This window comes from Xiphophorus maculatus, chromosome 4 (genome assembly GCF_002775205.1).
Source record: "Xiphophorus maculatus strain JP 163 A chromosome 4, X_maculatus-5.0-male, whole genome shotgun sequence".
In the NCBI taxonomy this organism is placed as follows: domain Eukaryota; kingdom Metazoa; phylum Chordata; class Actinopteri; order Cyprinodontiformes; family Poeciliidae; genus Xiphophorus; species Xiphophorus maculatus.
In genome coordinates this window covers 8,867,283-8,895,156 of record NC_036446.1, presented here as the reverse complement: position 1 = coordinate 8,895,156, position 27,874 = coordinate 8,867,283, and the positions used below count along the sequence as shown (strand labels likewise).

General features: G+C 36.6%; 1 protein-coding gene across 2 annotated transcripts in view; it reads left to right on the top strand.

The window, feature by feature from the left end:
• Positions 1–27,874, top strand: part of adcy7 (adenylate cyclase 7) — a 64,602-nt gene that overhangs the window by 24,263 nt on the left and 12,465 nt on the right. Inside the window, exons 2-15 of one of the 2 annotated variants that reach the window (XM_023332128.1) lie at positions 7,495–7,944; positions 8,069–8,242; positions 13,336–13,533; positions 13,667–13,828; positions 14,802–14,951; positions 16,532–16,692; positions 18,928–19,039; positions 19,318–19,445; positions 19,877–20,035; positions 21,033–21,165; positions 21,808–21,987; positions 22,264–22,310; positions 24,741–24,800; positions 25,573–25,650. In XM_023332128.1, coding sequence (XP_023187896.1) covers positions 8,081–8,242; positions 13,336–13,533; positions 13,667–13,828; positions 14,802–14,951; positions 16,532–16,692; positions 18,928–19,039; positions 19,318–19,445; positions 19,877–20,035; positions 21,033–21,165; positions 21,808–21,987; positions 22,264–22,310; positions 24,741–24,800; positions 25,573–25,650 — 1,730 coding nt within the window. In that variant the 5' untranslated portion in view covers positions 7,495–7,944; positions 8,069–8,080. The remainder of the gene's footprint in view (positions 1–7,494; positions 7,945–8,068; positions 8,243–13,335; positions 13,534–13,666; positions 13,829–14,801; positions 14,952–16,531; positions 16,693–18,927; positions 19,040–19,317; positions 19,446–19,876; positions 20,036–21,032; positions 21,166–21,807; positions 21,988–22,263; positions 22,311–24,740; positions 24,801–25,572; positions 25,651–27,874) is intronic. The other variant, XM_023332129.1, reaches the window with a different exon arrangement.

The window sequence follows — 27,874 nt, the reverse complement described above, 5'->3', positions numbered from 1 at the left end:
GTGGATTTCAAAAAACTTGATATTCATGAGTCATTTTGTTAAATCACTACCAAATTATTCACCCTGATGATTCTCGTACTGTTCACTCAGAGAAAAGTGATAGTTACATTGATTCACGTGTTTCACAATGCACTTATTTTCTGATAAATAATAAAGCCACAAAATGTGTCAGAATGACATATTGTTTTTAATATTTTTAGAATGAGAGTCCATTGTTGTTTTGATTTATGAAATGCCAGTCATGTATATGCTCATGTTGTTTACGTTGGACCTCAAGTGCAATAATTCAGAGTTGTGTGAATAGCTGTGTTTGGCTTTATTTTTCTTTCCTTTAAAGTGTTGTCTGAAAAATAGAATCCCGAATCTATGCAAGATGAGCATCTTCTGCTTCCTGACAATCCTCACAGTCCAGAACCGCAACATTTTAGTTAGAAACAAAATGGTGTGGACAGATTAGTAGACAAGTAACTATTTTATCTGTGAATGAACTGAATTCACATTTTAAACATTTAACAATATTTCAAGTTAAGTTACTGGAAATATTTAATTGATAAAGTTATATATCTAGAATTATTTTTAGCTCATTTAATGTGTCCAAAACAAAACCCTGTAAAATCTTTAAGTTCTTAGTTTAATTGAAATTTGACATTGATTTAAGGAATTTAAAATAGGAAACTCTGGTGGGTCTCCTTAGTTACCTCTGTACTCCACAAAGTTTTTAGGTGAATCGGTTTGGTCCTTTCTTTACCAAAATCACCTTTAACCCTGGAACTTTGCAGCACAGACTGGGAAATGCATTTGCTCATCCTTTTTTTTCTCTCTTCTTGAGGCCAGGGTCACTCTTTGTCCTCTTTTGTCCTGGCTCATTGAATGCAAGCACAAAGACAGTCATAAAAGCAAAGTGATTTGCTGTGGAAAAAGATCTGTATTTGCAGCTCTCTATAAAAGGTTTTGAATTGGGAGTTGGTTTGCTAAAGATATGATCTCTGGATAACATTAGTTTATTACCCATGAGGTGATTTCCAGTCAGCACTCCATTAGGTCTGGAAGTTAAATCTCAAATGAGGACACATTTTTTGATGACTATCTACACTATAGACATGACTCAAAAGTGATAAGACCATTTGTTGCATCTGGAAGCATTTAATAATTATAGGTTAAAAAATTGATCATAGCAGAGTGAGAGAAACCTGGTTGGTTGGTTGAAACCTGGGTATCTCATTTAATTTGTTGACATTCTGCTCAAATAACTAGTTAGAGATATTTAAAATGCTTCCAAATCCTCCTGAGACCCAGAGAAAAAAAAGTTTTTGAATTTTTTTTTTTTTACACTACATGACTCTTTGGAGTGAAAAAACATCTCTACAATTGAAAAAATTTCAAAACATGTTTTTATTTATTTTTTAGAGTATGTCCTTTGGAGAGGACATCGGGACTCTCTTGTGGCAAATATGAACACATTTCGAGGCCCAGGATGTCCTCTCTAAGGACCAACAGGATTTAACACAGTGGCATGTATGGTTTCAGAGTTATGAACAAAAAACCTATGTCCTCCACAGAGGACAAAAATGTATTCCTGGGTCTCAGGAGGATTTATTTAAAGTGTAAATATTTGAACCAGATTAAAATACTAGGCGGATCAGCCTTTCTTGTAAGTGAGAGGAAAGTGCCATAGCTTATTTTCAGCCAGCTGACTGGTAATACACGACAACAGGTGGGGTGGAGCATCACTGCATTGGCCACAGGGAATTTTATCACTAAGACACTAAAGCACAGTAAATGATGGTTCCAACATCATTTTGTTCTTTGTCTTGCTATCTTTTGTCCTTCCTCCTCTTGTATCCCAGTTTTTATGGCACATAGTATCTGTCACAGTTGCTATGCTGGAAACAAACATGAAGCTGTGCCTTTCCCTCCACACACTGAAATAGAGTGAGAGCAGGAAATGAGCTTTCTATTGACAGCAGAGCGAAGTTCACGTTGTTTTTCTCTGAATGATTCAGTAATATCTCTAAATCCCTACAAGCAGCTTCAGTGTCCTTGTTTCTGCTCTGTGACTGTGATGCTCAGTGATAGTTCAGCATAATTATGAGGACCAGTTGCAGCTATAGAGTTCTAGCTGTTTGAAGAGATAAGGACGATCTATAACAATTTATATCCACCTTGTTTACTCATATAGAGCTTGCCCAGCATGATCTCCCAGACTGTCAGGTACATTGTGATCCTCTATTCAGCACAAAGCAAACGCTTCATTTTAAAAAACGAGAACGTAAAGGAAGGAGTTTTGTTTTATATTATTATAATTCGATTGTTGTCTATGCAACAGAATATTAAGGATATAATTTACTCTGTTACGACTAAAACTTGACGTATCATTCTGGACACTTTACGAAAGTATCCAGAATGTTTTTGGGTTTTTTTTTTCAGGCAACAACCACAGACTTTGGCTTATTTAATTTGGAATATATGTAATTTGAAGGACAATTATTCATGACTCTTTATGAATTTAAGTCAGTATTATCTAGAACCAATGTTGACTGTGATTACAGGATACGTCTCTTCCAACATAAAGAGAATAAAACGATTCTCCATTCTTCAATAAAAGGTCACTTAGACTGGATGTGAATGATACCTGGGTCAAGAGAAAATGCATTAGACACTTTAACGACTCAAATAGTCTGACTGTTCTCAGATTATTTCCTGCTACTCCCCAACCATTTTTTCAACTGAAGAAGCCTTTTGAATGAAAGACAAAAAACAATAAAGTCCAGTTTCCTCCTACCTAACCACTTACGATTTTCATGTCCTGTAAAACGTGAAAATCTACACCAGTTTAGACATGTTTGTGGAAAATGCTGCATGTAAACTGCTGTGGATCTCTGCAGTTGCTCCAAAGTTACTTAATGCGTTCTTTCTTTGATCATACTGTGGTAATACAATAGAGGATTAATAAACTACATACTTACATGCTGTTTATTCAATAATGTCTTCCAACAAACCTTGGGGGGCTACATGGAATAGCTGAATGTACACTGGAATTAAGTAGAGTTGGACTTGTAAGATGAATTTTTAAGTTGGTTGGTTGTACTGCATTTTAGCTAAAGCTCAAAGACAACAAGTGACTGAATATAAACACACATTTTTTAGTTTTTTATTTGTAAAAAAAAAAAGAGATATATGTAATTCTTCTTCCACTTCATAATAATTCACTCGTTGTCTTGGTCTACAAACCGAGCACTAATAAAATATAGAATAGAATAGAATAGAATAGAATAGAATAGAATTACTTTATTCATCCCAGCAGGGAAATTACTTCGCAGTTACAGCATAGAGACAAGACACACAACAACCATATGTCATTGTTAGTGGTCCTAAAAATTCCTTTGGCAATGAAATTGTTTAGACACAACTCATACTTCTTGTAGGTGAGTTTGCTCTAGGGTTGAAGGATTGTAAGGCACTGTTCGAGTTTATCACTGCTCTGAACCTGGAGTGTCGGCCAGAACACCACTTAGGCCAGGATTCAGCTTAGGACCAGATGTTAGGATGAGGTGCAGCAGATGGAATGATGAAGACACGAGGCAGGATCCTTTAAATTCTTCTGTATTCCAAACTGTATTACAGAAATTGATCCAATTGAACATGGATGGGCATAAATGTTCTTTTTCGGTGTGTCTGGGTGAGTGTGTGGTTTTCTGTATTTTTGTTTTCGCATAAACAAAAATACAGAAAATAAGTTCAAAGTGTCCTATCATTACACATTACGCCATGCCATTATACCCTAGATAAACTAATAAGGAAATAGATAAAACCTAAATAAGCTCAACCTCAAAATCACTATTAATAAGCAAAACTAAGACAGGTTAACTAATAACCATGCCTCTGCGCCCGACAAGTAGATATGCATGTTCAGCACAATGCTCTACAATACACACATGTAGCAGATGGCTCGGACTTAGCAACAGGTAAAATAATAGCAAACGAATAAACTTCAAATCACTCATTTAGCTGCAGTAAACACTCAAATATCGCAACTTACTTATCAATGACGCGCACTTATAAGGAGAACACACATCTTGCAAGTCTCTCCCACGTGTTAGCACAGTGGCTCGGCTCCCGAACCTCCCCACCAGATATCAGCAACGTTGGCTACAATGTGACGACGTCATCACTGCCCTAACTACGGTATGCCTTAAGGCAGTGGACCCCAACCCCCCGGTACCGGTCCGTGGACCAATTGGTACCAGGCTGCGCAAGAAATAATTAAATATTTCCGTTTTATGTATTATCTGAGTCTGAAGGATCATTTATTTTGAAAATCCTTTAACCGGATTCCCTCGGTTACGTCTTGCGTGCCAACATTGAGCCCACAAGCAGCAAAAATGAGTAAGAAGAGATGTGATGTGGTGGCGCAGGGGTTAAGCACAACCCACATAAGGAGGCCTTAGTCCTCGACGCGGCTGTTGCAGGTTCGATTCCCGGCCTGACAACCTTTGCCGCATGTCTTCCCCCTTCTCTCATTACCCACTTTCCTGTCAATTAACTATCAAATAAAGGCCACTAGAGCCAATAAAACCTTTAAAAAAAAAGTGTAAGAAGCGGATCAGATGTCGTTGGAAAGTTTCGTTGTGAAGGGGAAAAGGCCCAGAGAAGAGACAGGGGGATGGATTTATCCCGGTAGGTGGTTCCCACAGACCAAGCCCGCTCTGCATGATATGGTGACCGGCTCGCTAATGAGGCTTCAAACTGCCTCGCCAGGTAGAGACCAAACACCCTGTGCATAAGCAACATACCTCGGGTGTTATTGTCTCATCACTCCCAGATGGGTCCGTCTCGTTGCAGAGAAACAAGCTCAGGGCTCCCGTTAATTTTCCGCTATCGAGAATTAAAATTTTCATGAAAATAAAATGTTTGTTTTGTGGCGCATCTGTATCTTACCCAAGTTATCTTGATAAGATACACATGTATCTTATCATAGTAAGATACATCTGTTTTGATACGTTACCATAGCGACCAGAGTCAGAGAGAGAGGAGTGTGTAACGCTTGGGTTGCATTTAAGGGAGGAGAGGAGGCGGCAGACTCGTCAGGGCGATCAAAAACGCACAACCACACTGGTACTGGGAATTCCACAGTGTTGTCCTTTAATAAACATGCTCTTCACCAACCTTACCAAGCCCGGTTGAACGGCTGCTATAATATCAGGCATGAAAGTGAGCAGAGTCCAAACAACCCGTAACATTACTAAAGAAAGCTAACATGTCCGTCTAGCACGTTTCTCAGCCGTGGCGCATACTTGTGACGTCATTAGCAATACTAAAGTATCTTAAAGAGACACTACACAATTACGGCTGTTACAAGTGGAGTAGAGCTTGTGAGTCTTAAGTCTGGTTCACACAGCACGATTTAAGAATCGTCGGCCGATTTTCCAAACCTCTGTGACCACACACGATCCGGTAAAAGTACAACAGGTTCGATCGGTTCGTGTGTCCAGCCACACGGCAGGAGCAACACACCACACACGAACCGATTCCACTCAGGAACATCCCGATTCCAGAAGAAAATCCAGTAAAACCCCCGACATACATACGTGAAACACGGATGACGATGTAGAAGCAGTAGTGATAGTTTGTGGACTCATTTTAAGTGATAAAAAACGTAACAAAAAGAAAAGGCGTTTGATAAATAACGGTGGGTGGAGCCGCACTATTTGCTGCACTGTGCACTAAACCGGTGTTCTCGGCATAACACCGGTCGGCGGTGACAAAAAGGTTGGGGACCTCTGGCTTAAGGGACAAAAGTAACCCTGAACAGAAATCACGTAATACAAACACTAGTACTCAACATCAAACTTAAACTATTTAAGGGTCTTTTGAACACTTCTGCTTACTTTAATTTATGACCTGGTACTCAAATTGATATAATTTTTCCAGTTTGTGAGCTGCAATAATAGTTTGTCTAAATTCACAAGCTACATCCAATTCAGTTTGACTCTTGCATCTCACAGAGCAGCCACATATGTGGGTTTGTTGGTTAGTCTTGTTAGTTCAGCTGAGTGCAAATTAAAAGATTTTGAGTGACTGTTTAAGTGGTAACTCCACAACTGTGTATTGTTAGGTAAATGACTCCAAAGCAGCTGGCCTACTTGTGGATGAAGTCATGACTGTGTCTGCTGACCGTTGTGGCAGAGATGAGCTAAAACCCTTCCACAAACAGAGATAAGGGGTTGCTTTATTGTTGCCGTTGCGTAGTTAAGGTATGAATAAGCTTTTTCCTTCCCTGAGCAGTCCGGATATTTATATTTCACTCTCACAGCCGTCCTCTTGAGTCATATATTCCCTGATAATTTGTACCTTAGTATGTTAAAACATGAAAACAATAATCATTTTAAAAATGAGTACGGATTTACTTTTTCAATCTGAATTAATTTAAAGATGGTGTTCATTCAAAAGTCTTAACTTGGGTAGTTTTACTACTTAAATGTGTACATGTTCTCAAGTCAGCTCAATTTTATTTATAGAGCTTATTTTGAGCTGATTGTAGGGTGTAGAGCAAATATCTTAACTTGAATTACCTTATGGTTTTGTCTGGATTTTCACAAGCGCATGAAGTTGAAGCTGTGAATTCATCAAGAGATAAATAACATATTTCAGGTTATTACGACCTAAAAGAATAAACTCTCTTTTGACTCTTTTGACCCAGTAAGTGACTTTATTTATAAGGTTAATGTCGGCAGAAACAGAAAATGTATAAGTGTCTATTATCAGCATATGGAGGTACTGTTCTGTCAAATAATAAAGCCAAGTCGTTATAAAATGTTAGTTGTTAAAGAACAGTAACAAACATCATACAAGACTGAGTTAACTTAAGACAATCAGCTATGTAAGTTAATTATTAGGATTTATTGAAATGCCTATTTAAACTAGAGGAAAGAGCTTTTATTTTGAAACAGGAAATAGTACTGAGATGTTTTGTTTTGAGCTGTAATTGGTCTCTGCAGTTTATTTCTGTTTTCACCTCTTATTGTTTCTCTGATCGGTTTTGCAGTGTCTGATTCAAATGTAACTCTTTGCCTTTACTTACTAAACGGTGAGAAACTTAAGACCATTTTGAAGCTCCTGTCTCTACAGTGGCTGCAACTATAAGTTGATCCTTACGACCCATGCTGATTTTTTTTTTCTGATTCAAAATGACAAAATAAAACTAAAACACTATCTTTAGGAATGAAGACGTTCAAATGGGAGCAGAGCCTCTGAAACGTAAATATTGTCCAATAACCGACCAGAGCTGTTTTTGTACTGTGCATGGTTCTTAAACCAGACTGCTAAAGAGTCAAATAAATAGTAAATACACATTTAAATGATTACACAAAACACCTCTTTGCATTTTCACAGAATAAGAAGAATAGACGTTGTTCTATGGCTTTGAAGTGTCAAGTTTGAAACAATTTAATCTTTTAAAATGCTGTTGTTCTTATTATTGCCTTTTCCTTCCAGGTGCCTGTAAGGACCACCTATCTGCTCCGTTACATCCTTAATCCTCATCGGAGCTCTGCTGACCTGTGTTGCACTCCTCATCAGCTCCTGTTTTTTTTCCCTCTTCTTCCTTCAAGCCCTCCTCCCTCCTCTCACTTAATCTTCCCTCCTCTTTTGTGTCTCCAAGCCCTGGGCTTTATTACTCAAACCCACTGACAGGAGCAACGCACAGTAGTTGGCAAAGGATGAGGCGGGCTTGCTTGCCAACACCAGATAGTGGATAAAAGACACAAAAAAGACTAGCAACAGGGAAGAGCGACAGAGAGAGATAGAAACGAAGGGAACAAGTGTTGGAGGGAGCTACAACAAAGCTGTGACAGACAACAAAAACAATAAGGATGCCACGACAAAGGAAAGACACACGTTTTACTTGATTGTCATGAGCTAGCACCACGGTCCTATCAAATAAAGGTTGGTAATTTTTTTTTTGCTTTCTTTTATAGTCAACTTTTGTTGTGCTTACTCAAAGGAAGTGTTGGAGACACACACTTCTGCGTTCTGCAGCTACTTGTTAACAACTGCTTTCCCTCTGTAGGAAGTGTTAGCCATGCCAGCCAAGGGAAAGTACCTGCTGAATAACCAGGAGCTCAAAAATGAGGCACTGTACCGCAGATTCTCCTGCATCAGCCAGTATCAGCCACTGGCTCTGCTGGGCCTCTCCATATTCTGCTGTCTAGTTTTCCTCAGTCTCTTCTTTGCCCTTAAACTGGTGAGTTTTCATTCATGGTTATAAGACAGTTGAGTTTGTATAACTGTATAACAATCACACAAATTTTTAAGTAATAAAAATCAAAGTTATTCATGGTACTATGTGTTCAACAGATAATTTTGGGAATTACTGACTATATCCCAGAAATATTGTTTGAAATATTTTTATTTTACCCATAGATTTTTCTTGGTAAGCAGATTTGATCAATTGTTAAATTCTGGGAACATAGTGGTGTATCAACGCATGCTGCTCCAGATCAAACTCTTTCATTACTGTATGTGCACAATGTAATGAAAGACATTCAGTCTGTCACAGACCTGATTTTCTTGGAAAAAACTTATGAGGTATCATGACACATTCCACTGAGCTTGTGATAAATCTCTGGTTAATCCAAAGTCTGAATGGTAAAACTGTCAGAAGAACAAAAGAAGAAAATTGCTTTTTGTTGTGCAAAAATATGCAAATTTAAAAATGAATGTATTTTAACTGTTAATCCTTTAGAATATGACTGTGTGATAGACAGAGAAACTTTTTTTTTTTTTATCACCCCACAAGGGGCCTTTTTTTGTGGGCTCTAGTGTCCCTTTTTTCAAAGTAGGCTGACAGGAAAGGGAGAAGGAGAGGGGGGAAGACATGCGGTAAACGTCGTCGGGTCCGGGAGTGGAACCCGCAACAGCCACGTCGAGGCCATGTCGCCTCTGAATGTGGGTCGCGCTAACCCCTCCACCACCACGGCACGCCCAGACACAGAAACTTGGCCAGAAATAGTACTTTTAACCTTAACTGAAGAAATTGTTATTCTGATATTTTTGTCTTTTACATTTATGATTAATATGGTGACCAAACGTTATTCACTCTATTTACAAGTATTTAAAACCCATTTTCAGACAATTTGAAAAGGTTTTTTAATGATGAGCGTTTCACTGTCATACCTTGCCATCACTGTTGCCTTGAGGCAAAAAGATCCCGGCCTGCAGTCTTTCTAATTGTTATTGTTCAGGTTCTCTCCAGTGCCTTAGCTTAACTGGTTACTCTAAACCTCTAAATTGCCCTTAAGTATGAAAGTGCTTCTCCGTGCCTGTTTGTCCTGTGTGTCCCTTCTAATGAACTAGTGACCTGTCCCGTCTCGCCCAATTACTGCTAGAGATAGCCTCTCTATTCCCACCACAGAAACCTTTCAAGCATAAGTGAGTAAAGACAACGGATGAGTGGATGATTCATAATGAACAGCCGTCATCGGAGGCCTCCTATAACTTTAGTTTAGTTCTGTTTTGCATACTTTAGTTTTCTTGGATTCCATATCTTACATGGCTAAGTCAACAAATTTTATACCAATGACCTTTTTCATTATTTCAAATGGCTAAGTAAACAAATATATCAGTAAGAGCCTGCTTAAGCTGTTAGTTAGTTCATATGCTCTGTTGATACTTCCAAGTACAAATTCAGACAGTTTGGCTTACAAAATCTCATTATTATTATTATTAAATTGGAAACTTTAAATATATAGTCAAATAAACTGAACAAGCCGGAAACAACTTAGCATTAGCTAGCAAAGTAAGTGATAGTTGGAGACAAATCTTTTAAATAATATGCTAAACCTACAATACCATTTGGCAGTAAACCTAGGTTCTTGGTTCATAATCTAAAATTTCAGGATGAATCTTGTTGTCCTCCTTGTATTTGGGTTTTCTGGTAAGTGGATTATTTGTACACATGAAATGGAAACAATCAAAAGGACACAAACGAAGCACATAAAAGAATGCCGATAACTACATATTGCACTGAAAAAATTAAATATGTTACAACCAGCAACAGAACCAATACTACAAATATAGTGAATGAGTTTATCTAGTTTTTATGTTTTTGTGCTGTTTTGTATAATAAGCATGATTTAAACTTAATAGGCTAGTCTTTATTTTACCTACAAAGGTTTTCTGCACACTTAAGACACCCACTCCTCATTGCACACAATAGGGAGTACACTACATTCTTGGTTAACAAAGCTACAGCGATCCATACAAAACCCTGCAAAGACTATTCAGAACCTGACTGATTTTTACCATGGTAGTTACAGGGCCCATGGTAACTCTAAAGGAGCTGCAGAGACCAATAGTTCATATGGGATACATGTTGACAGGACCGTTATTAGTCATACGCTCCACAAATCTGGCTCTTTTTAAAAGTGACAAGAATAAATCCATTGTTGAAAGAAAACCGTAAGTTTGCAGTTTAGCCCAAGTCATCAAGGGACTGCAGCAAACCAGTGGAAGAAATGTATGTGCAAATTGAGTTTTTATGGCTTACGTGGAACCTATAGCAAAACATTTTCCAGTGTTATTGGTGAAAATAATCTGCTAGTGGAACTAGTCCTTTCTTAAAATCAATATTAAGGAATTATTTACTTAAAACAAGCTCCTTTTTTTGCTAAAAAGTTACTTAGTTTTCTTATTTCGAATGCACTAAGATATATGTATTTGAAAGTAGATCAAAAGTAATTTGTAAGATTCTGTGTTTTTGCAGTGTTTTCCTCTCCGTTTTCATTTTGTGTTGATCTACCAAATACTGTATAATGTCAACAACATTTATTGAAGTTTGTAGTTGCATTGTAATAAAAATTTTGAAAAGTTAAAGGGACTGCATTCTTGTGCAAGGCACTGTATTTATTTCAATACAGTTTTAAGTTTATAGATACAATTTACTGCTTTTATATGTACACATGCTTATCATAGCTTTTCCTCAGTGGTGAGTGAGTGACGTGAATGAGAGATATGTTATGTAACTGGAAGAAAGGGAGGGCAGCATTGAAACATTTATATTTCAGTTCTGTTGTTTGGCTGTAGAAGTGGACAACTCAAGAGCAGATGTAGTTTGAAAAGACAACATAACGTTCAAATGTCTCTGCCTTGAGCCAGCTGTCAAAACCAGAGTCATAAAAACTACACAAATGTAAATCTTAAAGCATTTTGCTGTCAGTGTGTTCAGATGGCAATTATGCTCCTGGCTTCTGCTGATCTGAACGTATTGTTGATTTTGGCACGAAGCAAGTAGCAGTTTAGTGAGTCCAGCCCATCGTACTAAACTGACATCTTCTGTCAGCATAGATTATATTACTTTCCTGTATAGGAAAAAAATTAACCTAACCTTCCTACTATTGTCTTGCTGCAGGTTGTGTGGCACACTCCCTTTTTCTCCTGTTTCAGTTCCACACAATAGCTCCATCCCTCATGTTTACACTCCACACGTGCACATAAACATGCTGTGATTTTCTCTCCTGCTCATACACAAGCTCCATCAGAGTTTTCTGGCCTACTGCCTCATTGTCTTTTTCATCCCATTAAGACATTTAGGCAGCATATACTGTATATTCATTCACACACCAAAGACTCACTTGTTCCTTGGTCTATCCCCTGACATTCAATCAGTCAGATTTTCCTCTGTTTTTCAGCAGCTACTTTTTTTTTTTTTTTTTAGATTATTTTTTTTTCAGCTAAAATGTCTCTCTTGTGTCCACACGAGTTAGACAGTGTATTTGTTTCCAGGGGAACAGAGAACTTGGGAAAGAAATGTTGGAGTGGAGCTTGTAAAAGTTGAATACAAAAGAATAGGCAACCAGTAGCAGAAAGTCAATGGCCACAAACTGGTTTTGGTGATGGATATGAACCGACAGAGCTTTGTTGAGAAGAAAAACTAATCAGTTGGTACATTTTGAGCCCTCGTTTTCAGATTTTAGCTTGATTGAGGTCTGGTTTTAATCACTGTTTGTGTTATCCAGTTATCCGGTTTTTCATCCCATGCTTTTGTAGAATTAGCTATAATTTTTTATCTGTCTTGTTGCTGTAAAAATAACACATGAAACTAAAATGTTGAAGGAAAAACTGCAATGATTTTTTCTCTGCTTTTTTTTGCACAACAGAATTGTATGCATTCCTGTGAGTTTCCTTTATTTTCCTGGTAAAAGAAAAAAGAATTTCGTTTTCTCTGGCAAGAAAGGTTTTCATTAAGACACAGAGAGCTGAAGGGGTTTAGTTAAGAACTGTCCTTTTCCAGTGCTGCCATGGTAACCAGCAGGCTCAACATACAATGCAGGGATGGCCTTCTTCTCTCAGAGATCTATTAACACTGACTCTCTGCGTTTGTCTCTCTGCAGAGCGCTTATTTAACCCCTTGCTTTCTTCCCGGTTCACACTTCAACTCCCACCTTAGCTTTCAGTCACACCGACATTTTCACACCAGGCGGAGAAACACTTAATGTTTCCATGGATGCATTTGCCTTCAGAACTCATTCATCAGCAGATGTTTTCTTCACCTAACCCTTGCTTTAATGCTGACCTGTCCAGGGTGTACCCTGCCTCTCTCCTAATGATCGCTGGAGGTAGAGGTAGACTTCAGCAAATTTGTTGGTCTGTCACGTAAAATACAAAAAAACCTACATTGAAGTTTGTTACTGGGATGTGACAAAGTGTGAAAAAGTTTGAGTTTAACATATTCTAGTAAGAGAGCTGTATTTTTACCAAGTATTTTTGGTCTAGTTTTTAGTGCAAATATCTTTGTACACTTCAATTGAGACAAACCAAACTTACAAGTAACTTTTCAGCAAGAAATACAATCTTGTTTTAGGTCCATACTTTCTTAATATATTTTAAAACATACTAGTTCCAGTGGCAGTTTATTCAACTTATAACGAGATATTTTTTCCATGTTATTAATGAAATAGTCTGCTCAGGGAACTAATACTTTTTAGACTCAATATTAAGGACTTATTTACTTAGAATAAGCTCCTATATCTTTCTGAATAGTTACTTGTAAGTTAGCTTTGTCTTATTTTAAGTCTAGATATTTACTCTACGTAGAAACAAGTCAAAAAATAATTGGGATGGTTTTGTGTTTTTGCAGTGAATGTACTTTACCTCACCAACAAGACATATTCATGATATAAAATGGGCTCCTTGTTTAGTAATTTTAACTACATCTGAAAGGGCAATTGCAGAAAAACTGTCTGTAGATCTAAATTTAAAGAACTAAACAAAATATAGCTACTTGTTTGGTATGGTATAACACATGTTTTTGTTTTTCTCTCCCTGTTATTACTGCAGGAAACAAAGGAGCATCGTGCCTTTGTGAGTGTGGTGAGCAGCAGCTTGTGTGTGTTCGTGATTGTATTAATAATGGTGTGCACAGAGCTTTTCTCACAACGACTGAGGTTCTTGCTGGGCGTGGTTATCTGGGCCACACATCTAATCATGGGATACGCCTTCATCTTCAGTAAGGCTGTCATCCTTCCTTGGGACCAGGTACCTTACTTTTCACCAGAGTTCACAGACTAAAGTTTGAATTGTTGCCATCAGCAGCTACGATTCCTGCACATGTGATCAAGCTGAAATATAAATTTTCTGATGTATAAAAGTTTCTTCTTGTTGTTTTCAGGTGCCTTTCTTCCTCTTCATCATCTTCACAGTGTATACCATGCTGCCATTCCAGCTGTGGCACGCTGTGGTGTTGAGTGTCATCACCTCGCTGTCTCACATTATGATTCTCACACTGAGGTTAACAAGTGACGACACCCCAAAAGATTACCTTGCTAATCAGGTAAAAACAACTGGACAAGAGATATTCTGCAACTTTTAAAATCTTTATACACAGCTGACATATACAGTATGTCTGAAATTATGAATTGTTAAAAAGGGTAATTATGGCAATATGAAATTTTGAAGACCAAATCTCACATGCAGAACAAATTATGGAGATTTACAATGCTAACAATGTTGCTCTGATTTACAAAAATGTGCCTCAGTAATTTGGAACTGTTAAAAACTCTTTATTTCAATAGTTTATTTAAAACAAAATCATAGGCTGATATAGTTCAAATGTTTTTTCCAGGAATGGAAACCCAAGAATTTAGTTTTTCAGAAATGTTGAATATCACATTCAGTCTCTCGTCTTTCTTTTGACAATACATCATAGTTTCTGCCCATCGGTGAAGCAAATTTGCTGTTCAATGAAGTACAATCCTATCAAGGCTGCCTTCATATCTGGTGAATGAGTGAATTTTCAGACAGACAATTTCCTTTTACTCAATTTTCCATGAATATACTTGGCTGTAGCTTCTCTTTAATTTACCTTTGGTGGCCTGCTCTCTTTCTAGAGCTTCTAGACTGTATGCTGTCTCTTTTAAGTTCTTATCTAATATATTAACTATATTAGATAAGATATTATAATTAATAATTATAATTATAATTATATAAGATAATGTATTTTGTATTTTCTTGAACTACAAACTGTATTCAACAAAATTACAATATACATATTTTTTCCACTCTGTTTAATGAATATTTATAACATATGAGTTTCACTTTCTAAATTGGTATTGTGATATAAATGAACTGTTCAATGACATTCTGATTTACTGAGATGCATATTCAAATACATATAAGCAGCATTTTGCTAGTCTAAATACTTGATAGACGACGAATTTAAAAACTAAATACGATATGCGTGGTTTGTATATGTAAATTGTGCACTAAAACTGTTACCCTATGCGCTACTGTGTCTCTCTGTGCAGTTACTGTCCAATGCTGTGGTGTTTCTGTGCGGCTGTGGAGTTGGAGCCTTTCACAAGGTTCTGATGGAAAAAACGCTAAGGCAGACCTTCCAGGATACACTGAGGTGCCTAAGCATGCGGGTGAAGCTCGAGATAGAAAAGAGACAGCAGGTTAGTGGAAGTAAAAAGCTTGACCTTCCGAGAGTTTTTCATGTTATGTTGCAGACTTGGCTGAATAGCTGAATTTTGTCCAGGAAGTAGACAGAATTTCATGAGAATACCTGTGCAATGTTTCAAAAGCCCTTGAAAGTTTTGCTTATGTAAGCAACAATTACTCAACTGTTTTGTATTCTTTTCTAAAGAGATGTACTGGGTCACGTCACTGCAGCTCTGTGGGTATATGGCAAAACCTTTGCTTTTGCATGGAATGAATATCTTACTGAACCAAAACCAGTGCTGTTGATAAATTATGAAAATAGCCAATCAGTAATTCATCTCTAAGCAAAAGGCTGTGATGGTTCTCATGTTGACTTTGCTGTGGTTTTATTGGCACAAATCATTGTCAAGTTACATCACTCTTTAATGTCTTAAATTAGTTTCTGTCTCCTTGAATATCTAGGTAATTTATTGAAGTGTTTACAGACAATAATCATTAATCATGACACAAAAAAACATTAAAACATTGATGAATAATTACAAAAAGTGCAAAATCTGTGTTTATAAAATCTAAATCCCTGGTAAGAAAAAAAGTAAAACTGTTTTGAAAATCTACCTAGAAGATTCTGGTTCCTCTGAAACAAAATTTTTATTGTCCAGCAGCATAGTGCATCAGAAGAATGTGAGGTTTATTCTCTCACATTCACTACAATTGATGCCAAATGTTTGAAATGTCTTCACAGTCATTGCTCATGTGAAAAGATTTTGCGAATTAATTGCACAAGCCTGGGCTCATCTCATGTAGTCAGAGCATGCAACCCTCTGCCCTCCTGGTGGCATAAGAAGAGATTACTCATTTCATGAAAAGTTGTCTCTCTAAATTCTGTTAATTAAGCTAATAAACTGTGAACACTTCTCTGGCCTTTGGCCACTGTAGAAACATGACCCTAGTAATAATTTTTACACACTAAAATACTGTTTTATGTTTTTGCTTTTGGGAAAACTCATTAACTGAAGAGACTGTATTTATTGGGTTATCAAAAAGTTTATATAAAACAAAACAAAAGGCTGCCAAAAGGAGTTACAGTGTTGCAACTTGTGCTTGTAAAATTAAGGATTTATATCATAAACGTAAGATGGCTAATTTTCTCACTGTGGGGTGTAGAGAGAGCATATCCCTCAATGCATGCATCCAGGGTTTGTTTCTTGATCTTGGGACTTTGCTGCATGTCTTTCTATCTGACTACTTTCAATAAAGGCAACCAAAAGTTTCACATTCACAGAAAAGTAGAATTGTAAGACCACTATAGATAAAACTGCTGACTTCACACTTGTCCAGGAGACATTTATTAACTCCATGGATGGGACGCAAAAGGTTATTGCTAAAGAAGCTAGCTCCATTCAGAGTGCTGTGTCCAAAAATATTATTGGAAAGTGAACTGGAACGAAAAAAGTGTGACAGAAGTAGTTTTTTTCCCCCTCCTTTTTGGGCTGGACCTTTCGTCTAAACACAACAGTCAAAAATAGGGATAATTTGCAGACTTGCCTTGATTACAGTTATTTAACAGATAATCTGTGTGTCTGTGTGTCTGTAGGAGAACCTGCTGCAGTCTGTGCTCCCCGTTTATATCTCTATGAAGATGATACTGGCAATAATGGAGAGGTTGCAAGACTGTAAAGATAAAGTTGAGCAGCAGCGGCTTGTGAAGGATAACAACTTTCATAGCCTTTACGTGAAGAGGCATGAGAATGTCAGGTATGACCAAAACACTAAATGTTTTATGGTGACTGTCATTCCTGTCAGTTTAATGTCTGACTTCCTGGTTCAACAATTTATTTTTAAATCGTAAAGACTCTTATGTTACTGACCAGGCATTGCAACTTTTTGAGAGCAGACTTTTCATAAATCCCATTAGTATGTGGCGTGCAAAAGCCAGAAGAAGAACATCAAAAGGAGCTTATACTAACAAGTTTTTATAAAACTATAGATAAGTGTGTTTTTGGTGCACTGACCCAGATGCAGGTTTTTTTGTTTGAGGGTTTTATAATTTAGTAAGTGCTGACAGATATTACGGCAAACTAAAGTGAGCTTTGACCGATGGCTTACCAGTAAATTTGTTTCAACAAAGCTTTTGTGTGGACAAGCTTAAGTATGTTAAAACACCTTTCCATCTGGCTTATAAAATGATAAAGATAAAGAATGTGAGCATAGTTTATTATTATAATAGTTTTCCAGAGCAAGCAACCTTATCGCTCTCTTTTCTTCTATGTTCATCAGGCTACAGTAAAAGGGTGCTGACTGACAGACTGTGCACCTTACTCTTTCCCTGTAATTACCTCGGTCAGGGCTGTGATTAGCTGTGTTGGCAGACTCATAAAGCACCTGGCCATTTTTAGTCAAGCTGTAGAACAATTCAAGACCGTGCAGCATCTGTGGCCCTCTGCATTTCAACACAGGGTCATTTCGAGTCAGACCATACTCAAGAGTACCTGTAATCATCTACCACATGGGGCGTGCCTTATTGCATGTTTAGCTCATTCAGCACCCTACATACTCAACACTGTACATTATTGTAGAAAATATATTGCATTTAGGCTGGTGGCACAATTTTGATACTGAAATAATATCCTTAAGTTATATATTTTTTATGGATAGCACGCTTAAGTCAAATTAAAGCAAAGAGCAAAGTAACTGCTGCAGTTACTTAGGAGTTTGTTACGATCCCACTGAGGCCAGTTACATTAATTCCCAGTTGGTTTCCCTTGTGGTGTTGGGATCTCTTGAAAGGTCAAAAATATTTTCACTTTCCCTCTGAGGTTTGCTGACAGGAAGCTGAAATTGTAAGTCTTGTAAGAAACAGTAAGTCTTTTTAGTGAATCACTGATCAAGTGCACTGGGGGTCAATGGTAGAGTGAGCCAGGTGATTTTATGTCTAAAGCTACTTACTCCATGTCACAAGCCATAATGATTATTGGGATTAAAAGAATGGCTTCCTTTATTGACTCAGTTCAGGGAAGAAAAAATAAATAAAACCACAATTGTGGCTTATATCTTTTTGTTTATTAAACATTTAATTGTTAACTTTAAAGAGATTGATGTCAATTTCTATGATCAACCATTTAAAAGGAATTCATGGGACAAAAATAGAGCGTCTAGCGGGATTATTTTGGACAGATCAACATAACAAAGCACTTATATGAATTGGAAGGAAAGTGGTGCATTGTTTTCAAAGTTTCTTCAAAATAAAAAATAAAAAGCTTTTTTTTTTTAAAGATTCTGTCTTTTCTGAAAAGATTCTGTCAATGGGGACAGAATCTTATGTCCCCATTGACATAAGATTCCCAATGTTCCCAATGTACTTTCCCCATTGGGAAAGTACATGGTGAGGCCGTTTTTTATTGAAATTACAGCTGCAAGTCTTTTGGTTTTTGTCTTTATCAGCTTTTTACACCTCCAGGCTGAAATATTTGCACATTCTTTGCAAAATAGCTCATAATCAGGTTGGATGGAGAACATCTGTCGACATCATTTTAGGTCTGATTTATGATTCTGGGCAATTCTAATACATGCACATGCGTTGATTATGTTTCACATTAAGGCAAGAAGGTTTTGGGTGTTGCGTTTTCTACCTCGCATTTAGTTTTTCATATTGGGCAAACCCCTTAATTTTGGTCTCTTCTGACGAAAGCACCTTTTTATCCATGTTTATGGTCCCCAGAGAGCTTGTGAGAAACTGCAAATGGGATTTTTTTTCTTGCCACTTCTGTAAATACCAGGTTTGCTATAGTAAGATCACATCCATCTGGTTTGTCCCAATAATTATTGAGTGTATTTTCATTATGTTGCTGAGACATTTGTTGTGGTTAATGGAAAAATTGTTTTCTGTGTGTTGGTCTATCACATAAAAATCTCAAAAAGAGACTTTTCTAAGTAATCGCTTTTAGAGTTTGAAAAATATTTGTTAATGGGTTTTTTTTGTCACCTTTTCAGCATTCTGTATGCAGACATTGTTGGCTTCACTCGTTTGGCCAGTGACTGTTCTCCTAAAGAGCTTGTACATATGCTCAATGAACTGTTTGGCAAATTTGACCAAATTGCCAAGGTGAGCTAAAACATGGTATTTTACCTTTATGACCTAAACAAACAATCATGTAGGAGTTGAATTCTTAGATTGAATGCCAGTTTTTGATTACAGTAATTTAATTTGGGACAGGGCATTTTCTGTTTTAGAATGTCATAAAGAAACCTGTTTGTCCTGCAGAACAGTAGGAAGGAAAATTACTGAACTGAGCAGTGTCCTGTTTACATGCATCTTTTGTTCCCTTTTTAGTTGCCTGGTTGCATAACAATCTTGGAGTGAATCTCTCTTAATGTTTGCAGGAAAATGAATGCATGAGAATCAAGATCCTTGGAGACTGCTACTACTGTGTGTCAGGCCTGCCGGTGTCACTGCCTATGCATGCTAAGAACTGCGTTAAAATGGGCCTGGACATGTGTGAAGCTATTAAGTGAGTCTACCAACCATCACCTCTTATCTGCCAAATTTATTAGCATTTACATGAGAATTATTGTCTGTATAACCATATCGCACATTTAAGACTATAATCATGGACATTTTCAAATTTTAATGAAACGTTTGAAAACTTTGTCAGATTGTTGATCTGATAATATCCTCTCAATGAGAGCCCACATAAATTGGCAGAGTGACTGGAGTTTTCTCCAGCTGTACTGAATATAGAGTAATGATATATAATTATAAAATGTTGATTTTAAAAAAGTAATGCACCAGTGAGTTAACATGTATAATCTTGTCAGTCAGACAGCAGCGTTTCACATAGACACAGAAGGGACATCAATGCTGCTTTGTTATTGTTGCTTTATTGGACAGATGCATATTATGTTCACACTGAGCCTTTAATTTTACTGAAATCTCCTCCAGGCAGGTACGGGATGCCACTGAAATAGACATCAACATGAGAGTGGGTGTTCACTCAGGTAACGTGCTCTGCGGCGTGATCGGCCTCAGAAAGTGGCAGTTTGATGTATGGTCACATGATGTTACGCTGGCCAATCACATGGAGTCAGGAGGCCTCCCAGGGTAAGTAGCTACACTTTCAGCTCTACATATAATGACTGAATGACTCTGATATTTATTCATATTCAGGGAACCAACACTGGCTTATTTTAATACTTGCATAATATTACATATTAGGACAAATGTAATATTTCCTAATATTAGGAAATATTACTTTAATATTTCCTAAACAGGAAATATTAAGTATTTCCTATTTGATAGGAAATATTTTTAAAGAGTAAAGATTTGAAAAATTCTTTCAATAGAGGAAGTATTTAATAGGAAATATTAAATATTTCTTATTTAATATTAGGAAATATTAAATTCCTAATATTTCCCAATATTAGGAAATACTACAAAAGTCTTATGTTACGTATTAGGGATTTATGTAATATGAGTCTGATATTGGCATCAGACTCATATTCTTTATGAGTCTTTAAGATTTCAGCTGGTCTTTAAGATTTCAGCTGTCAATTTAGACTTTGATTGATTTCAGTTTTTTTCATACACTAAGGACTATAACGCATTAAAAAGGAGCTGCAGATGTACATCTTTTACATGTTTTATATAGGGTATCATTTCAATATCCAACCAAAAATTTATTAAATAGAAGATTATCCTTATTTATGCATTACAAGATTGTTTATGGCCTTTATCCTCTTATTTTTTTTTTACAAAACTCTAAGTGCATGTGCTCTTAACATTTTCACTTGTTCTGTGCAATGTCCTATTTAATAAAGATATTAATCTAATTTGTATTTGCACTGAGTTATATGGATATGTTGACCTAAATATTAGATGCATGCATACATAATATACATATTGTATATACATGTGATTCTACTGTCCCATAAACTGAGGCTTAACCAATGCCCTTCTATTTGGCGTTTTTTTAAAATAAAATTTATGACCAGGATTTATTTCTAGACTATAGAACATTGTGTACTGATTTAAAAGGGGATTAATAAAACTAAGTGACCCAAAATGTCATATTTTCTTTGTTTTGTGTTTATCTATTTAGGCGTGTCCATATCACAGAGGCAACTCTGAAGCACCTGAACAAGGCCTATGAAGTTGAAGAGGGAAACGGCCACCTGAGAGACTCCTACCTCAATGAACTCAATGTCAAGACATATCTAGTCATTGATCCGAGGGTATGTTCCCAGCCAGGCTTATTTATACAACAACTCTAGGACTGAGAGTGAAAACCCTTTTATCAAAACAGTGCAAGGATTCAGACCTCTGGAATGTTTCCCATTTTGCCAGTTTAAAACCACAAACACAAAAATCAACATATTTTATTGTGATTTGATGTGTTAGACCAACAGAAATGAATTGCATAATTGGGAAAGTAGAAAACATTATTAGCGGTTTCCGCACTTTTGAAAAGGAAAATCTGAAGAACAAAAACATTTCATGAATTTATATTTATGCACCTGAGTTAGCCGTTATAAAGTCCTGTTTTATTGCAATCCCAATATTTTGGGGGTTGATTTTAATTTATTTTCCTTTAAAGAAGATGTGATTAGTGTTTCCTATGCAGCAAAGCCTATTATATTAGGTTGTACAGAATAAAAGGTGAAAATGATTTTTGGAATATAAGGTGAAAATGATACTGTTGAAGCAGTATCGTTGTTTTCTTTAACTGAATGCTTTGGTGATAAGTTGCATCTGTAATTCCTACAGAAGTAAAAAGACAATCTTCCTGTGAAATTATTAAATCTGTGGAATTTCAAAGTTATATATACTGCATACATTAAATGCTAAGTAACTTTTCTGCATGTTTGTGTGTGAAGTCGAAGGATCCATCACAGAGCACCCGGACCACTACTAAACCCAGGGTGAATGATGGACTGAAGATGAGGGCGTCGGTCCGTATGACCCGATACCTTGAAACCTGGGGGGCCGTCAAACCGTTTGCCCACCTGCAGGGCTTTACATCTGAAAACATTGTTTCCGCAAAAGGACGGTTCAAGGTTAGCACACCAGATTCTCTTGTTTATTTTGAATATTGTTTACATTATTAGGAAAAACATAACAAGGTAAAAAAATTATATTTTTTATTATCTTAAATATTCAGAAAAAACGTAATCACATAGTCATTTATGTTAAACAGATATTTCCCTATTTATTCCTGTTTACTCATTAGGTTGAATTATTCCATAAAGCAGAATATTGATATCCTAGAATTTTGTTGGGTGTCACCTTCAACACTTTTAATATTATTTTAATTCTGTTCCCATCTTCTTCAGGACATCCCTTTACGAACCTCACTCGCCGACTCCAAGAAAGCTGATAGGTAAGGAAAAGTTCAGATTCTTAAAGTATTTTGCCGAGTAATTTATGTGTAATGCAATGAAAAGAGAAATTATGGATGAATCGAGCTTTCCCCACAGATTCCCTCTGAACAGAATGACAACCTGGTTATTTAGTTGTACTTGATGTGGATGCTGCAGATCAGAATCATACATTCCAGCAACATTCTCATCATTCCTGTCTTTTAGTGTGTTTTTATATTTCAGTAACTATATTACCGGTACACATTTCTGCTCAAAGTGCCACAAGTATCAGTATTCTAGTCGTCACCATGTTCTTTAAAATTGTAATATAAAGAATGACTCTCAAAAGTGCAGGTTTTTGAGACCTTGATCAATAATCTTCAAGCTTCTTACACCCTTAATGTGACATGTATCCTGTCCAGCACTGTTAAGAAAATAATCTTTTTGAGGGGAACAATCAGGTGCAAAATGATGTTGGAGCCGTATTAGTGGTGTGTATACTTTTGAAGCCACTTTTCTTTGCATGTATGGTAGCCATTTATGGTTAGCCTTTGTGCTTTGGTGCTGCACTGTGGTTTAAAGTTTTGACTCAAGGTATTGACTCAAGAGAGATGAAATGAGATAAAATCTGCAAATTAATTTTTTTCAGAAATAATTTGAAAGTTATTTACTATTCTCTGTCCAGTACACAATTATGCCCTATTTTCTATTTCATTTATCACTGAAAATAAAATACAACATTACAACATTAAAAGGGAATGTATTTGTTCTCTGTAGTTACAAAACAAGCATCAAGTATAAATGATGTTATTGCTGAAAGAGATCAGGCTGGGTTGAAGGTTGATGTGGGTTAATGCATTGTCTGTTGTTTTGACATAATAGATGACTGACTGGCATTCTTCTGTGTTGCTGCTTTACTTTCATACTTGCATTACATCGCGCTATCAGGTCATCTATGATACTTAAATCTTCTGGCATATCAGGCTGTTTTGTGCAGTTTTGTTAGGAGTACACTTCAAAACCTTAAGGTTAGCATTTATCTGTGTGTTATAGACAAATGTTACCACAGAGAAGCACATGTATTTATGATTAACAGACTGTAAAATGTAAGGTTGTTACTTAGTTTTGCACACACAATTCACATCTCTTCTCAAATCTTCCATCTTTTATTTGCTTATGTAAACCTCATGGCCAACTACTTAAGGTCTTGAGGTCTGCCCACACTGAGCACAATGAATGTAACTACAGCTCTAAATTTGTTGATTGTTGTAAGAAACGACTGAAGTGGATACACTCAACATAACTATACAAACAATATTGTAACAATGAAATCCTTGAAGCTTTGCGTGGTAGCTAAGTACTAAAGGGGAGATGAGAATTCATGAATTTTCCATATCGAAATTTCACAAAAAGTGATGGAACTGACAGATTAGTTTGTCTTAATCAATAAATGAAACTTGGTCTGTAGCTGCTGATAAAGTGGGATACTAAAGCTGTAAGTAATACTAAGCAACTGCTTCAGGCAAATCGCTAACTATTATACACAATAATAGGTTATTGTGTATATTCTACAAAGATGTTGTCGCATTGGCCCAATGATAAAGTTACTGGTACCTGTTGTTCAGACGCTCTGTCTGGACCAACGAAGAGTCATTCACCTCATTATATCAAATTTGGAGCGGCCAACGTAGCTGCAAGATTAAGCCCCGACTTATGAGAAATTTAGCTGCTAATCATTTAAACACATGAGGGTAATAATAAACTGATGATAGAGCATTGAACTTTCAGCCCAAGATGGTCAAATATCATTAAATAGGAAATAAAGACCTTGACATACATCTTTAAAAACTTCTGGAGATTTTTTTTATTATTGTTTGTGTGGGAGAAGACCTAACAATGCGCATTACTCTATAGATGAAACCCCAACCATGAAACAAGGTGGTGGTAGGATCATGCTGTGGGATGCTTTCTTTGAGCAGAGGTGATGCAGTTAAATACAGGGATATATTGGAAGAAAACCTGTTAATAACATGTATTGAGATGTGGGACTGAGGTTAACCTTTCAGAAGCTCAAAGATATAAAAGGTGTAGTAAGAGCAACAATTAAATAGTTTAAATCAAAGTATGTTTATGTGTAAGATCGGGTCAGTCAAAGTTCAAATCTAAGTCCATTTAGGAATATTTTTGCTTTCACCTGACAATTGTTAAATTTTACAGAGCATGAGCTAGTTTACAGTCCAGTTTTTAATTGCAATGTGTGAAAATTAAAACAACCCCCCCAAAAAAGGTCCATGAGGTAAGAATCCCTTTTTGGAAGCAAACTAAATTGGAACAGATTCAAAGAGATTCATTTTTCCTGTTTAGATTTTCCTGGTTAGACCTGCTCGTTGTGTGTTAGCTGCGCTCTTGTAATACATTTGTATTTTTGTCTTACTGTTGGATCCCACCAGCTTTGATGAGTCGCTTGAAGAGCCATTCTCCTTGTCCACCCCTCAACTCAGCAACCATAAGTGAGTGGGGCTTTTATGACCCACAGGCTCCTCAACCCAATCAGTGCAGTAGTTCTCAGCCTCCAGGCCTTTTCCACAACCTACAACAATATGGGCTTGCTCTTAAGCATTGCTGACAAAAAAAAATCCCTTAGATGTTAGGCTATGAGTTTTTTCATTAACTTTTTTGTTTTTAATTAGCTTCTAGTGCTTTCCCTTTATTTTTTAAGTACTTACCCTTATCCTGGTACTGCTCCTCACCACCTATAAAGCTGTGGTGTTTTGATCCTCAGGATGAGAACTACTGTTTTCTAAATATGTTTGCTCTCCCTACACTAACCAATTGAATAGTAAAATATTATTTTCTTCATTTCACTAACTTCTAACTCTTTTTAGCAGGGCACTACATAACCATGAGTGCTGTAGACTCAGAGTAGTGGACTGACATGCTGCTATTAACACTGACCACCTACTGTACTTGGGCTTTTTTTGTATCAAGGTCTGCAGATCTCTCTGAGTGTTTCCTTCCTGATCTAGCTGGAGAATATGGCAGAAACACACCAAGTTCCTTTGGGATAGATTAATACACCCTGTCATGCATCCTGAACTGCCCCCTTAAACTCTTGCATAAATACAAACTAGTTTTCTCTTTTCTCACTAATGTTCTTGCGTAGTAACCAAAATGAACCTAAATGCAGATTTAGTGTTCCTTCATTCTGTTCGGATGTGGCTGTGTGTCTCAAAGTGTGTCCGGTTGCTGCTTCCTAATTATGTCTTGTGCTCTCTGGTGCAGGATCAAATCCCAGAGGACTAAGTTTGATGAGCAGCTGCACAACGAGATGACCACTGCAATAGATGAGCTCAGCAGCAAGTAGGTCGTTCATTCTAAAGTTTATTTATTTATGTATGTAAATGTATGCATCGCTTCATGAAAAGTATCTCATTAAGCAGTTCTGGTTTAGGTTTAATTAAGAAATGCTAGCATACGATAGGTTTATGCCCGGTATTGTTAATTGATGTTTAGATTCAAACATCCTGGTGTTATAGATTGCAATTGAATAAACAAAAAAAAATACCCTTAAAGTGTAGGAGATTATATATTTGCAAAAAACATATAGACTGAACTGACTGACCCATTGACTGTACAGTACAAAGCTTTTGCCTGCAGTGAAGCAGCAGCTGCTCTGAATCTGCATGAATTTGATTATGGTGCATCAGGTTCTTTATTAATGTAATGTTGAGTCTGGAGTTGATTCAGAGATAAATATAGGTTAAAGATTTGTTTTTGCAGTCACATAGTAGCCAAATTTTTACCTGAGGGAGAAAAATATACATGTGCGCCTTAGAAAACATTTGTTTAGTGTATTCTGTATTTGCATTAAGGATACACTTTATATATGTAAATTGTTTATAGCCTTCTACTATATGTAGTCTTATGATAAAGCATCTTCCCCCTTATAGATTTAATCTGTTTTTACTCTTTTGTCATATTTAAATATTTCAGATTATGAAATACGTTTTATTGGCTAGCGTAAATGCAAAATGCAGTTCTCAAATTATGATTTCTTTTATTAAGGAAAGAAGCAACCTAACCAGCCTGGCCATATGTGCAATAGTAATAATCGCCACCTTGTAACATCATGAATCAACTGTTATTAAACTTGTTGTTTAATTTTAGTAGCTATACAGCCAGATCTATAGTATAAATACATACAGTACAGACCAAACGTTTGGACACACCATCTCATTGAATTCAATGAGAAGGTGTGTCCAAACTTTTGGTCTGTATTGAGTACAGACCAAAAGTTTGGACACACAGTTGTGTCCAAACTCTTGGTCTGTACTGTATCTAAAATAGAACTTGTCTGCCAGTTTGAAGTAGACAAAAATAAATAAATAAATCTCATAAATCAAGATAGTTTCTCCACTTATAGAAATGTTTACATAGGTGAGAAAGACAATTATGTATGTGGAATGAGCTACGTGCTGTAAATTATTGCTTAGGCTTTGGGACTCTTTGTGAGCCACAGAGAAAACATGGAACAATGATGATCCTTTAAAACGGGCTGGACTGACAGAAGTATTTCAAGTGAGCATCAACAATTCATCCAGCAGATCACAAAAGAACCTAGAACAGCATCTAAAGCTCAGTAATCCTCACCTATCTCAGTTAAGGTAACATGTCAGAATTCAAGTCAGAAAACCTGTTTGAAGACTCAAGAAAAGTAGGCCAAATTTCACCAGCAGTGATCTAAATCAGTCACTGCCAGTTATTGCCAACGCTTCATGGTAGTCAGTGCTGCCAAGCCAACCAGTTATGTTTCCAAGGCAATTACTGGTTGTTTTGGCCGCTTTGTTTCCTTAATAACTGAAATAATAATTTATTTTGTATTTGCTTAGGTTGTATTTGTTTGATGTCAAAATTAAAAGATCTGAAAAATGTCACTGACTAAACATGCAAAAACAGCATAACCCTGTTATGCAATGAAATAACCAGAAAATGCTCAGAACTGCACATAGTAGAAAGATGGAGCAGATGGCTGTGTTATTTAAAAAGATTTATCAAGAGCTCTGAAAAATAATCCACCCATGTAGTGATAAGAAAAACACTAAACATGATAGACCTCCACATTCCAATTATGTTTTTGTGTTTGGTGATTTGCTGTGCTGATCCTGTAGATTACATGTAGGACGTGTGTTCAAACGCTGTAGATAAAACATATATTATATGGTGCCGCTGCCATATAATGACAGCAGGTTTTTGATCCACTCCTCAGAAATGATGCATGCCGTTTTTGTTGGCTGATCATTAAGTAACACAACCTCATGACTTGATGTTTTCTTGGCATTCTTTGCAGCATATCTTTGGCTAATCCTTTAGGTTTAAATCACTTTTTGTGACAATGAAAATTGCCTACTGATGTGATGTGAATATAAACCTCCAGAAGGTGGAAAACAGCCCACAATTAAAAAGATGGAAATTACAGAGAATTTCCATCCTTTGTCTTCAGCTCAGCTGAAGACATGATTTCATATTTGGAGGATGCTTTTTTATGCAAATACAGGTTTGAGATAAATGTGAGAAAAATACTCTG